At 37.5% G+C, this 14,545-nt stretch overlaps 1 protein-coding gene across 1 annotated transcript; it reads right to left on the bottom strand.

Annotated features, from left to right (window-relative positions):
* Positions 1-4,415: 4,415 nt before the first annotated feature.
* Positions 4,416-13,837, bottom strand: LOC122059458 (ABC transporter G family member 9). The gene is made up of 4 exons (XM_042622252.1): positions 13,440-13,837; positions 12,517-13,312; positions 5,425-5,741; positions 4,416-5,315 (listed from the first exon to the last, which is right to left on the bottom strand). The coding sequence occupies exons 1-4, from the start codon at positions 13,527-13,529 to the stop codon at positions 4,653-4,655; spliced, it is 1,866 nt and encodes a 621-aa protein (XP_042478186.1). The 5' UTR covers positions 13,530-13,837; the 3' UTR covers positions 4,416-4,652.
* Positions 13,838-14,545: the final 708 nt, after the last annotated feature.

Genomic DNA, 14,545 nt, shown 5'->3' with positions numbered 1-14,545 from the left:
TGAAACCTTAGAATTGAATTCCCACCCAAATTGGTTTCTAGAGAACTTTTAGAGAAGAATTTAATTAAATCATTAAACCAAGTATGGATCCCTATACTAGGGTTATGAAAAAACTTCACATAATCAACCTCAATTAAGTCTCAATTACCCAAAATTCGATTAAAATAACAATAACCCTCTGCTTTAGGGTTTGTAAGTACAAATTCCTTATCAATCCCAGTCCCTAATTCTTTTAAAATTTAGGGCTTTTATTATTGGGAAGGAATTCTACTCACAGGAACTCCCGAGGAATTCCCAATTAGGCAAAACCCTAAACCCTATTCTTCCAATTAATAATTCATCAATTCCCTACTGTGTTGGGTCAATGGTACGTACCTGAGGTCAGCAATTATCTAGCAGGATCCTTAGGTGAAGTAGGTCTTCCCTTCTTCTTCTTCTCTTTTCTCCTCTCTTCATAGTAGGAATCGATTTAAGTGAGAAATCTCACCCTAGACCCTTGTTAAGCTATTTTTAGCCCAGTCAAAACAGTCCTAAGGATCTGTTTGGCTGGAGCCTCCTACTAACCTATTATATTTAATTTAGGTTTTTATTTTACTACTTAATCTAGGCATCTCTGTTCTTAGAGGTAAAACTAGATTTGAAACCCCCAGACATGTCCCTAACTATGGAAGGAATGATGGAAAGTTTACTATAGGGAAGTGGGCCCCACAAACAAGACTTAAAAATTGTGTATTTTGCCACTGCAACTAGCTGGCCGGTTTGTACCTGCTAGTTGGAAACATTTCAGTCCCCTTTGGCCTATTATCCTACCCTTCTCTACCTAGTGTCTATTGTAAACTAGAAATTACCTGTTTGCCTAGTATTCTTGATGAGTTCTCTAGTGATACTGACATGCCAAACATGAATAGATAGGATCACTTCTGCCTTCTTGGCACTCCACAGGTGCCAACCAAGCCAGTATTGGTTTCCTCTGCTCTATCTTCTTGCCTGTTCACAAGTAAGGGTGTAAGATCAGATTAGGGTATTACACAGACTATGGGCATGTAGTGTCGGAACCCAACCTTTGGCTACCCTGCATCCCATTCATCAACACCAACACACACACACACACCCAAATTCCAATACATACATATACCAACTCCTATAGGCAAACATAGCAACATTAACATCAATATCAACATCAATATGCACAATTCAATTCTCAGATAGTAACAAGTTTACCATGCAACTATCATGAACACACACATGGATAACATGTTATAAACACTCCATAAAATATTTCACTACACTACCTCACCTTGTGTTCCGACTTATTGTGTATTGTCGACACTCTCCTGTCTAGTTGCCTCACCGCTTGATGACTCTATTAATAGGAAACGTAAAGGGTTTTTAGATCAAGCTTTATATACTCCTAATTCTTTTCTTATGGTGTTGATCAAATCTCCTCCTCATGGTTTGTCCCATTTTAGGTTGTAGATACATGTTAGGGTTAGTGTACTAGGCTTAGAATTCATGCATGCAACATATGCACACACTAATTAGCTTAGGAATTATATAATTTGTCACCTATGAGGCTTAGATTCTAGGGCTTTGTCTAATTTTCCCATTTTAGGGTTTAGGTTACTAAATTTTAGGAAATTAAATTGGGTTTTACATGCGTGGGTCTTTAATTTTATTTATAATCACCCCAAATCCCATATTCTAGATGTGTTACATAGTTTTCCCAACATACAGTTTAGTTCGGATGGTAGATTATAGAGGGTTTGGTTAATTTTTCAAATCTAGGGTTTAGGTTTTCTAATTTGGGGATTCAAGATGCGGTTTTCATGTCCTTTTCTCTTTCTACCTTTGCTCAATATGGTACGGTACGGCTTGTTCGGTGTGCTAGGAACAGGCTTCCCGAAACCATTGATTTCATGTCTAACAACATCCCTTGTTTTGAGCCTAAATCTGCTATTTTCACAAGTGGTCTCTAATTTCATTTATGATCACCTCAATCCCTTATTTTATGTGTACAACATCTTTCTACCAACATAGGGTTAGGTTAGGATGGGTGATTATATAAGATTTGTCAATTACCCAAATTCTAGCATTTTGGGTTGCCTAAATTGGGCTTTCCATGTGGGAGGTCTCCACTCTCAATAATGAGTGGCTTAATTAGCTATATTAGGTCTCCTACACAAATTCTTCAACTCAATTTTTAGATTGAGTGGGTGGGTAGAGGGGATTTCGGTTAGGGTTCCTAATTTAGCTCGGGTGAAGAAAATGGGGTAAGGGAGAGAGAAAGCAAGCATACAATAGAGGTGGGAGAGAAAGTGTAACTCACCAACGGTGTAGGGTGAGTAGAGGTGACCTCCCTTGCTCCCTTCCTCTTCCTTCTCCCTCTTCTTCTTTCCCTTTCTCCTTTCTCTTGCTTTAGTTTGGTAGGAATGACATGAATGAGCAAGTATCTCTATTTATAGTAACTTCAGTGAACTAGAGGTTGTTTGGGGAAATAGTGGTTTTTCTAATAACTCATTATATGGTAACTTAAGTTTAATGATGGTTATTCTGGAAACAAATGGGTTTTACTTATAATTCTTTATATGGTAACTTAAACTGAGGCCTATTTGGGAAATAAATGAGTTTTACTTATCTCTATTTATAATAACTTATATAGTTTTTCTCCCATTACTGGGTTAATCTCCAATCTGCACTAGTGGGCCCACCTCAGTGTGATCTAACATATTAATCCATTCATTAATAGGTTGCACTAACTATTGGGGGTGGTCTGAGGTGAATGGATGCGCGGGCCAAGGCCCCACGGACGAATGACCTATTTTGTCAATACTCCTATAGGTGTGGGTGAATTGTGCCCAACATAGTTGGGACAACTTCACCATGTTGTACAGAGGGTTTCTAAGGTATGCGCAAGTATGTGGGCCATATCTTGGTGCATTTCACTATTGCGGGTCGGGTAATTCCCTTCAATGACTTGAGACTTGCACTGACTTCTTCTTTAGTGCTTCTAGTGTTTAATACTTGAGTAGCATGTGCATGTGGGGTCATTGCTCCCTTTTCTGAAAAAGACTATTGCTACCCAGTAACCATTGATATTGGCATTCTCCTGTGGTTCACCTGTAGTTGGTAACACAAGGAAAATTAGGGCATGAGTATAACAATTGTTGCTATACCAATATGGTATCAATATCAGCCATAGTCGATCCGATCCCAATAACTATAACCATGTGCACGGAGGAGTGACTGTTGCTTCTAGAATTTTCTCCTCACTTAGTTATTGAGTCCTCTCCACAACATCCCAGAATTATTGCCCATGAGTAGTTCAATGAAAAGCTGAAAAGGAATCTAAGCATTCTAAAATCAAGAATGCACTTTAGACAAACATGTATCCACAATAATATTCTCATTATCAATTAGAATATAGTTGAAAACTAGGTTTTGACTTGGATGATACAGGTCAATTCAAAATTTTGGAAAACTTATTCAAGAATCATGTAGACTCGATCAGGAAAAAAAAAAAAAAAGAAAATTAGAGAGTCTAGTCGTTTTTTAAAATAGTATCAAACCGGTTCACTACTTGAGTAGTTTACTAATATTATTGAATATATTTGCAATGGTATAAGGTCAAAATTCAATAATATGTAATTCCCTTATATTTTTTTTCTCTTTTCTTATGAAATTTTTTAAATTTAAACATAATTTTCCTTTCAAAAAATAAAATGACTTGACTCACCCTGACTAGGTTTTACTGGGCCAAGTGACCAGGCTTTTCTGAAAGGCTTGTTGAGTAAGAAAACATGGTTTTCCAAATATGATTAAAAATGCATTCTACATTCATGGGAATGAACATTTTCAGAATAGAAATGCATCATGGTAAACATAGCCCATTAGATTTTTGTTTCAATTCTAATTTCCAGGCCGAGAATCAAAATTAGGATTGTGACATACATGTATGAATTCAATTATGTAGGAAATTCTTAGAATTAGTTCAAATTTTACAATTTACCTTTCAACTCAATTCTCCAACTCCAACATACGCAATAGAGAAATTCCAATGAGGCAAGAATTGCGATTTTAGCTGATTTTGTGTTAGACATTTGAAAGGCCTTTTATTGCATGGGTTTTAGCAGGTATATATCCTCATCATATTTTGGTTAAAACATAACAATAAAAAAAATTAAGTGGTAACAAAAATTCAGGGGAGGGGTTGTCAACTACAAAAGGAAAGAAGAAGCATAGAGACTGGTCCATCTAATGCTTCTATAAACAATTCTCCAATTCTGAGAATTGAAGCCAGAATTCCAATTCTGATAATTGGTTGAAATTTGCAAATCGAGAATTAGACTTCTTTGTTATGTTAGACTTTAATTAGGGCTGAAGTTATGTTAGTTACTCACAAACCAAGAAACTTAAGATAAAAATGTATCTCTTATTGTTTCTTCAATATTTTGTCTAATCTAAAAGACAAATACAAGTGAAATTGTATACAAAGAAACCTTCTAACAAAAAAAAGTCTCTTAAGTCAACCGAAAACATCTAAATCTAAATCCCTCACTACCTTTTATCAGCATTCAGTCTCCCTTGTATGTTTATGTTCACCGAGTAGATGGACTGAGAAGCACATAACTGTTTGAATTAATATAGTTTAGGGTTTAACATCTCCAACGGGGCACTCCGATTCTCATGAGAGAAATATAAGCGATCACCCTATAACCTATAAGCATCAAGAACAAGGAAACAATAGAGATGGCAGTCTGATCAAGCCCTACCATCTTTATGGCTGGAAAGTCTCCGATCAAGCAAGTAGTGTTGGTGCCGCATCGGTATGTTTCCTTAGTCTTAAATTGTGATTCCAATAATAGCTTGTAGGTGTAATGGCTAACAGAGATGAATTTAATCCATGCTATGAAGGCTGGGACATGTTGTACATAATACCCACTCGCAAGAAGAAAAGTGAGCACTATGACAGATCCAAGGGTGGTAGCAGACTTAAGGTTCATTACCAATGCACCAATAGCAAGTCCCATGCCTTGAGTAACCATTACGCTTAGTAATAAAACGGACAAGGTCTCTAAGAAGTTCCATAGTGTGGACTTAAGTCCTCCCATCCAATAGGTTATGATGACAAAGATGGTTGGGAGAACAAGCTCCATGGGAAGGTCTCCTACTGATCTAGCCATGAAGTAGGATGAAAGTCTGTACATCCCACTAGATCTCTCTTTCGTGAGCATCATGCGCTCTTGGGGGAAGGTGAATATAGCCTGGAACAGAGAGAAGAAGCCCCAAAACCCAGAGTAAAAAAAAAGTAGCCCAATCTGCATCAACAAAATCAAAGTAAGATCAAATAATAGAATAGAAGGTGTCACTCAAATTAAGAATCTTTAATTGCTGAGCCTAAACATCAGGAGATTGTATATTTCTTACCTGATCCTGTAAGTGGTCACTAGATTGCCACCATAGAAGCCCTGAAAGGAAAGCAACAACCAACACTTGACCGATTTTCATGCCTGAAAAGGACTCATGCCTCCTCTCTTTTAGTCCCCTATGAAGCAACACTGAAAACTGCTGCCCCCAAGTCGTGCACCATCGACCAAATTGCTTATGCCTTGTACCATCTGAGAGCTGATTGCTCGTTTCATTTAATTCTGCCTTTAATTTATCAGCAAGTTTGCTCTTGTAAGCAGAGATCAAATCCTGCTTCACAGCTAATTTGTCCTCCTCACTATTATCCGAAGAAACACCTAACAAAGTATTAGGATTAATTCAGTAGAGTAACCAAAAGAACACCAAATTATGATGCAAAATATAGTCTCCTAGTTTCCTTAAAAGGTCCTACATGGTATCTTGTATTTAGGATGTGTCTACTCTCATTCCTCAAGGGAGAAGTAGTGTAATTCACCTCTAGTGCCTGTTCAGAATCAATTCTCCGGAGTGATCTTAACTATAATGGTGTTGGGCAAAACTGTGATTTTTCAGAATACCTCTTATGAAAAAAAAAAAAAAAAAAATTTGGTAAAGAAATTTTTTATTAAAACAGAAAAAAGAAGAAAGACAACTTGCCAAAGTGGCAAACCAAGGGAAAGCCTAGACTCAAAAAACTGAAACAACCAAAAGCGGGAGAGGATATATCAAAATCCAATGGGGGACAAAATATCACCAAAAGAGGGAGGGATACAATAAAACTAGGGAGAAGAAACAAAGCCGAAGATGTTACATGCATCATGTTAGAGTATATGAGCGAATGTATCGGTTGGAGGGCTATTGGTGACCATAAAACTCCATACCCTTACTGGGTTCAGTTGTAGCAAAGTTAGATGTTTTTTTTGCAGTCTACTTCCTATTTGTGTATGACATTGTGATAGTTATTTTGCATATTGAATGAAAAGGGTAGTCCAACCATACGGTTGTGACTTTCAAGTTATGCCAATCTCTTTGTCTCTATCTTTTTCTTCTTTGATTCTGGTTTTCAAATATTTACATGGTATCAGTGCTATGAAAAAGAAGAAAAAGAAGAAAGTCTGAGAAGAGGAAAGTTCTTTGCAAGTTAACAAAATAATCTGCTTAGTTTTCTAGTTCGTTTGCTATTGTCCTTTGTCAATTATTTGTTGGTTCTAGGCTGTTGGTTGTTTTACTGCTACTTGTGTTTACTTCGATATTGAGTTCCTCTATGGGACCCTGTTTTGCTACTACTAAAACCCATATATTGGTTCAAATCTGGGATTGACAACCTAATGCTTCAATTTATTCCCTTTGTTGCTACTGCTGATCAACTTATTGCTTTGGGAGTCCACAAATAGATGGACCTTTTTTTTTTCTTCTTCTTCTTCTTCTTCTTCCCAAAACCCTTTCCCGCTATGAGATATATTGCTGCAACTGAACTAGAAATCATTACTTGTTGCCAGGATTAGTTGCAGAAATTATTATTGAATGTTTCTGGTCTGTTACTGGTTGCGATTTGCTGAAGAACTGAGAAGTCATTCTTCAATTTATTGCTCTAAGGGTTTTGAATCTATTGTGGCTACCATTTGCTAATGTTGGCTCTCAGTTGTTGTGATTGGCTCTCGATTTCTTTTGGTGCTCTTACATTCTTTGTTGTTTCCGATTGAAGATGGTGTTGATTTGTTGATGGTATCGATTCTTTACTCTTATCGATTTGTTGGTGTTGTTCTGCCAGTTGCAGTAGTATGAGTTTAGGGATAACATCCCCCCCTCCACAATAATTCCTTCGTGAATTCTGATTGCCGCGTGGGTCTCACTTGTTTCCTTTTATTTTACTATTTGACTTTCCATAAATATCCCAGTATATTGCAATTCTTATCCTCGTTGCGTGACTGTAAAGAGGACAATCATGTTTTATCTTTTATCTTCTAAATTTTTGGACGCCCCGTATTACCCCTCCTTTATCTTTAATTAAGTAATATCTCAATTTTACATGTGCTTCCAAGTCTACCCTTGCATCATAATTCTAAACCCTCTTGTGTCCTTGGCCACCAATCTTTTAATTNAAAAAAAAAAAAAAAAATTTATTTGGTGAATAAATTTTTTATTAAAACAGGAAAAAGAAGAAAGACAACTTGCCAAAGTGGCAAACCAAGGGAAAGCCTAGACTCAAAAAACTAAAACAACCAAAAGCGGGAAAGGATATATCAAAATCCAAGGGGGGACAAAATATCACCAAAAGAGGGAGGGATACAATATAACTAGGGAGAAGAAACAAAGCCGAAGATGTTACATGCATCATGTTAGAGTATATGAGTGAATGTATCGGTTGGAGGGCTATTGGTGACCATAAAACTCCATACCCTTACTGGGTTCAGTTGTAGCAAAGTTAGATGCTTTTTTTGCAGTCTACTTCCTATTTGTGTATGACATTGTGATAGTTATTTTGCATATTGAATGAAAAGGGTAGTCCAACCATACGGTTGTGACTTTCAAGTTATACCAATCTCTTTGTCTCTATCTTTTTCTTCTTTGATTCTGGTTTTCAAATATTTACATGGTATTAGTGCTATGGAAAAGAAGAAGAAGAAGAAAGTCTGAGAAGAGGAAAGTTCTTTGCAAGTTAACAAAATAATCTACTTAGTTTTCTAGTTCGTTTGCTATTGTCCTTTGTCAATTATTTGTTGGTTCTAGGCTGTTGGTTGCTTTACTGCTACTTGTGTTTACTTCTATATTGAGTTCCTCTATGGGACCCTGTTTTGCTACTACTAAAACCCATATGTTGGTTCAAATCTGGGATTGACAACCTAATGCTTCAATTTATTCCCTTTGTTGCTACTGCTGATCAACTTATTGCTTTGGGAGTCCACAAATAGATGGACCATTTTTATTTTCTTCTTCTTCTTCTTTCTTTCTTTCTTTCTTTCTTTTTTCTTTTTTCTTTTTCTTTTTTCTTTTTTTTTTGTATCTGTATCTGCTATTGAATTTCTTTGTTTCTGGTATTGCTGATTTTATTGGTTCTTAATCGGGAGAATTGCCGCTGGAGAGTTGGTTAGTTGATGCGATTGATGGCGAGGTTTTCTTTGCTGTAAAATAGTACTGGCTGTCCATTTGTTTTGAATCGATATCTCTCGATTCTTCTCTTTTCTTCCCAAAATTTTATGTGGTTGTTCTTCACTAAAGGGCGATCCAAACCCTTGAATCTCTTTTCCAAAACCCTTTCCCGCTATGAGATATATTGCTGCAACTGAACTAGAAATCATTACTTGTCGCCAGGATTAGTTGCAGAAATTATTATTGGATGTTTCTGGTCTGTTACTGGTTGCGATTTGCTGAAGAACTGAGAAGTCATTCTTCAATTTATTGCTCTAAGGGTTTTGAATCTATTGTGGCTACCATTTGCTAATGTTGGCTCTCAGTTGTTGTGATTGGCTCTCGATTTCTTTTGGTGCTCTTACATTCTTTGTTGTTTCCGATTGAAGATGGTGTTGATTTGTTGATGGTATCGATTCTTTACTCTTATCGATTTGTTGGTGTTGTTCTGCCAGTTGCAGTAGTATGAGTTTAGGGATAACATCCCCCCCTCCACAATAATTCCTTCGTGAATTCTGATTGCCGCGTGGGTCTCTCTTGTTTCCTTTTATTTTAATATTTGACTTTCCATAAATATCCCAGTATATTGCAATTCTTATCCTCGTTGCGTGACTATCAAGAGGACAATCATGTTTTATCTTTTGTCTTCTAAATTTTTGGACGCCCCGTATTACCCCTCCTTTATCTTTAATTAACTAGTATCTCAATTTTACATGTGCTTCCAAGTCTACCCTTGCATCATAATTCTAAACCCTCTTGTGTCCTTGGCCACCAATCTTTTAATTTGGGATTGCTTTGGGATTGATGGATAAATGACAAAATTTTTCCATCAATTCGAGGAGGCGGGGTAAGAACTTGGAAGAGGCACAACTCAAAAATGCTGATCTTCAAATTATTGACGGAAAAGGGAATGGCGAATCCAACTTGAAAGAGGCACAACTCAAAAAGACTCTATAAACAAAGCGTTTTGACTCGGTCTTAAGATGTATCCTTTTGATTATTGGGACCTAATAAGCCAGGACATCCTATACCGAAGGATAAAAATGCATACTTTTGGATTAACTAAGTTCTATTTGTTTGAAGTGGGTCCATATTGAACACAATTGACTATTTTGACCTAGGGTTCCACGTCAATTGAGGATTATATGAAGTAATTACAAAATTTCCATCGGACATATATATGCCAAATTATTGCTTTGGTGGGCCGAGATCACCTCAATTTGGAATTTTCACTTTTTTTGGAAATTTGGTACTTGCATGTGTGGTAATTGTGGTTATTTTTTCAGATTTTCTACCTTAAGAGGGGGATTGGAAATTATTTAATTGTGGTGCTTTTGATTATGAGATTCTTTGTGATGAACATCATTTTTGTTGGTAGTTGATGAAAATTGTTTGTCCATGTGTAATGTTACACGTGAGAGGGAGATTGAAGAATTTTTATATGTTCAATTTGGACATTTTTTAGCTTTTCATTGGAGATTTTCGTTATTATATGCTCAAGTCATTCATTGGAGCTTTTATAAACTCGTGTGTTCCCTCAGCAACTATTTTATCTTTGAAGATGGTATATTCAGAGACTTAATGTTGTTTGGTATATTTAACAACCTGATGTTGTTTGGTCCCCAACGGCTTCATGCTACCTGTTTATTTGTGGAATTTTATGTGAGACGTCTGTTTGGGGAGATTTAAGTTTGAGGCTTATAAGTACTTTTGCTGCAGCTACTGGGAGCTGCAGCTTCTATTAGAAACCCTTCTTTAGAAAGTTCTTTTAATGTAGCTATTGGATGCTACACTTCTATTTTGAGATTATATGAGAAGGCCTTCTTTTGGAAGGGATTTCATTGCACTTGGAATACCTTCTTTGTACGGGCTTTTGTTGCTTTTGGAGTTGCTAATGGCTTTATGATGGTTGATTAGAGTTCTTCTACTGCTTGTTGGAGTTTTTGCTTGTCTAAGCTGGTACTTTCTATTGCTATGTGTATACTCCAGCTTGAGAGGGAGTGTTAGAGTATATGAGGGCATCTATCGGTTGGAGGGCTATGGGTGGCCATAGACCTCCTTATCGTGGGATTATATTTGATATATCTTTGTTAGTGTCCTATTGGATTTAGGATAGTTGTTAGCTAGGGTAGATTTAATTTTCTTTTTTGATTATGCATCCTACTTTCTTATTTTTATTTTGACATTGTAATAGCTAATTCATATATTGAATGAAAGGTGTAGTCCCAACCATACTGTTGTGGCTCACAAGTTAGACCAATCTCTTTGTCTCTCTCTTTTTCCTTCTTCATTGATTCTAGTTCTCAAATATTTACACATCGAAACTAGGGGGGAAAGAGCAATGGGGGGAAGATCCCAAAAGAGGGCACGATGCCCGATCCTATTTGAGTTAAGACAAACTACACAATTATGAATGTTTTTCTTTTGAATCTCAATCGTAAGTTTCTCAATAGTGTGTGATATTGTTGCCTATCTTCTTTTATTCATTTCTCACTAGATATGATGAATTATTGCAGAGAAATCCAACTTACTTAGAGTGTCACAAGATGATTTTCCATTGAAGTTTTTCTGAACCCACATCCACTCTCTATCAAAAGGGAAGATTGCTAGGGGTTGGCCTACATTTACGAAGGATATCTTCTTTTCAAACAAAATTATGAAAAGAATAGGTGATAAACATTTTCAATGGAATTCCAACAGAGGCAAGAATTGGAGATAGAAATATTTCTTTGAGAAAGAAACACTTGGGTAGGAAGAGAGTTTGGTATAGCTCTCCAAACAATAAAGCAGTGCCAAGGGATAGAATAGCTAAACCAAACTAACATATACCAGGTGACCGAGGAAAACCCTTGATCTCGCTAAATCCTAAATAGAAGAGGCGAATTTATTGCAAAAATCATAAATCCACTTGACAATATCCCCACTACCCCTAAGTCTAAAATCAACCATTTGTGGCTTCCCCCAAACCTCAACTATAGAAGTAGATTTATCTAGGCTAGGAAGCCAAAGACCATCTCTTAAGATGGAAGAAACCTTAGCTATTCAAACAGATCCTATATCATACCTTATTTTATCACCATATTTTAAATTAAACACCCCCTTAGGATGCCAATTATCAAGCCAGAGCAAAGTGCTAGAACTGTCATCAATAGAGGACTATATAGAGTTTGAAACAAGATTTCTATATTTAAGAATCTTCTTCCAATCCCAAAAAGAATCCATAGAGACAAAGGTCGTCCAAATGGAATTAGATTTGAGGTTTCTAGAATAAACGCAGTCAACCCAGATGCTTTTTTTCCCCCTAGAGGTGATCTTCCAATTTTTACAATCCCAATGATGTTTAACCCAAGGGGTATTGTAGTTGGTGAGCAATGAACTTGGTATGAGCTGTAAACTCGGACGTCATGAGTTCGACTCCCACTAGGCACACCTTGGGCCACTCACACAGGAGTATTTAGTGTTATTCATTGCTTTTAGTGAAAGTTGAATGGTTCTCATTCAACCTTGGTAGGACCTGGTTCATGCTGTTGTGGGATCAGTATGGGCTCGCGGGACTAGTCAGGCCAAAGGCCCGGATACCCGTCGTTAGCAAAAAAAAAAAAAAAAAAAATCTCAATGATGTTAGACTCTTTAACCTTATAAATACTAAAACCCCCTCTTTTCTAGAGACAAACCCTCGCCCAACTCATGGGTATAAGAATTTGGAGTTATCCCCACCCTTCCAAGGAAAAGAGGACATAAGATATCCAATCTTTAAGGTTATCCAGATAGATAAACCGAAAACCCCAGACCCGTCGTAACAGGAGCTTTGCATAACTAATCTAATGAGTTTTAGGTGCCCTGCAAAAGAGAATAATTGACTCCTCCATAATTGGAGTTTCTTATGAAGCCTGTCAAGAATAGGAAAGCAATGATGAAAGACAAGTTTAGAGAAAATCAAAGGTAAACCCAAATAAGTCATAAGAAGGTGTATCCTCCACATACCGTTTGCAAGATCAAGAAGGAAGTCCGAAGGGTTCATGGCAACAGAATTGGTGTAACCAATGCTGGAGAAGTAATCCAGAGCTTCAACCCCGTTTCCGAAATATAAAGGATTACCCTCTGACAACAGCAAAACCTTATGAAACATGTAATACAGCCTGCTTGAAGGCTGGTGAATGGTCATCACCACTGTCCTTCCACCTTCTGCAAGCTCCCACAATGTGGACACAATTTGCTGAGCCGTTGTTGAGTCAAGCCCTGATGTAGGTTCATCTAGAAACAATAGGCTTGGGTTGATTAGCATTTCTTGCCCAATGCTGACCCTTTTACGTTCTCCCCCAGAAACACCTCTCAATAATGGTCCTCCTATGATGCTGTTCTTGCAGCAAGTCAAGCCAAGTTGAGTTATGACCGCTTCCGCATGCATGACCTTCTCTTCTCTGCTAAGGCTGTTGGGAAGACGTAGAAGAGCAGTGAAAACAAGGGTCTCAATAACAGTGAGGTGAGGATAGAGCACATCGTCTTGCGTGACGAAACCAGTGTTTCTCTTCATTGAGTTGGAGAAAGGCTCGCCATTGTATGTTATGGTTCCTCCAAGGTGTCCACCAAGTCGGCCACCCAATGCAGTCAAGAGGGTCGTTTTGCCACTACCTGAAGGACCTAACATGGCTAACATCTCGCCCGGTGATACCACACCAGTTACACCCTTCAAGATCATTCTCTCTTCGGTTATGGAGTTTTTTCTAGTACCAAGGAATCCTCCTTTTTGCTTTTTGATCCTGAACACAACGTCTTCAAACTGCAACATATAATCCATATACTCCACTGAATATATTTACTGAACAAAGGTATTAAAAAAAAAAAAAAAAAAAAAAAAAAAAATGTAATTAAACTGGAGTGCCCAGAGAAGATGAAGTAGAATGGACCTTGAGCGTAACGGTACAGTCGGCCTTCTTAAAGATGGCAGGAACTTCTGGTTCTTGTGAATCAGTAATCTGAACCTCCATATCCGACATCTCGGTTCCTATATATGCTTCAAACTTACACACTTTTTGAATCAGACAAAAGAGAGACGCCTGCCTCTCTCTCTCTCTCTCTCTCCCCCCCCCCCCCCCTCTCTTTGTCTCTAGTTCTTCGTTTCTGTTGATCTATTGATTTGTCTTACGGGTTTTGGGTTCAGGGAAGAAACGAAGGAAGGAGAAGAAAATAAAGACGTCAAAGGAGAGATGAATTTGGGGAGAGATAGAAATGGAGTGGTAATAGGTGAAGAGTGAAGACGATTTATGAGATGGGAGAAGTACTTGCCTTTCAAGCAATGCTAATATTGAAGGGAAGATGATGGATGGAAAAAGGGGAAATTTACTAATTCGTCAACAGAGATGGTTGAACCATTCTGGGCTCTATTTCCAGGGGCTGAGCTGTTGTTTCCCAAAACCGTGTCTACAGCTCCACTCTGTTATTCAGTTAATGACTACGTTGACGTCTTAATAATGCGCATACTCTCAGTCTTTATTCCTTAATGGCCCCGTTTGATTAGTGGTGTTTGATGGAATTTCATGCAGTGGATTCTTGGGGTGGGATTGTTGTATGAATTTTCCACCCCAATTGGTTGTTAGAGCCTTTTTACTTGATGTGAGAATATAGGTAGACCTCACTTTTCCTGTCTGCCCACGTGGCCTACCATTTCTCCCACCCAATCCTTTTGCTAAGTCCTACAAAACCGATGGGACTTCGCCAGAATTTTTTGTCTGTATCAGTCCACGTAGGATTTCCTATGGATCTCTCTTACCTTATACATTCGGATTCATATTCTCTTCACCTTGTATACTAAGATCTCTTACCTTATACACTTTCTTTTTTTTTGGTAAATACCTTGCACACTTAGATTCATATCTTCCTCATTACCTTGTATACTAGGATTTTTATCCTAAATTTCCTTGTATAGCAAAATCCATATCACATGTGATAGGCAAGTCAAAGATTCATATCACATGTGAATGGTAACTCTTGTGTATTTAAATCATTATTCATT

This window comes from Macadamia integrifolia, chromosome 13 (assembly GCF_013358625.1).
Source record: "Macadamia integrifolia cultivar HAES 741 chromosome 13, SCU_Mint_v3, whole genome shotgun sequence".
Taxonomy (NCBI): Eukaryota; Viridiplantae; Streptophyta; class Magnoliopsida; order Proteales; family Proteaceae; genus Macadamia; species Macadamia integrifolia.
The sequence above is the reverse complement of the archived record's forward strand: the minus strand, read 5'-3'. Positions and strand labels throughout refer to the sequence as shown.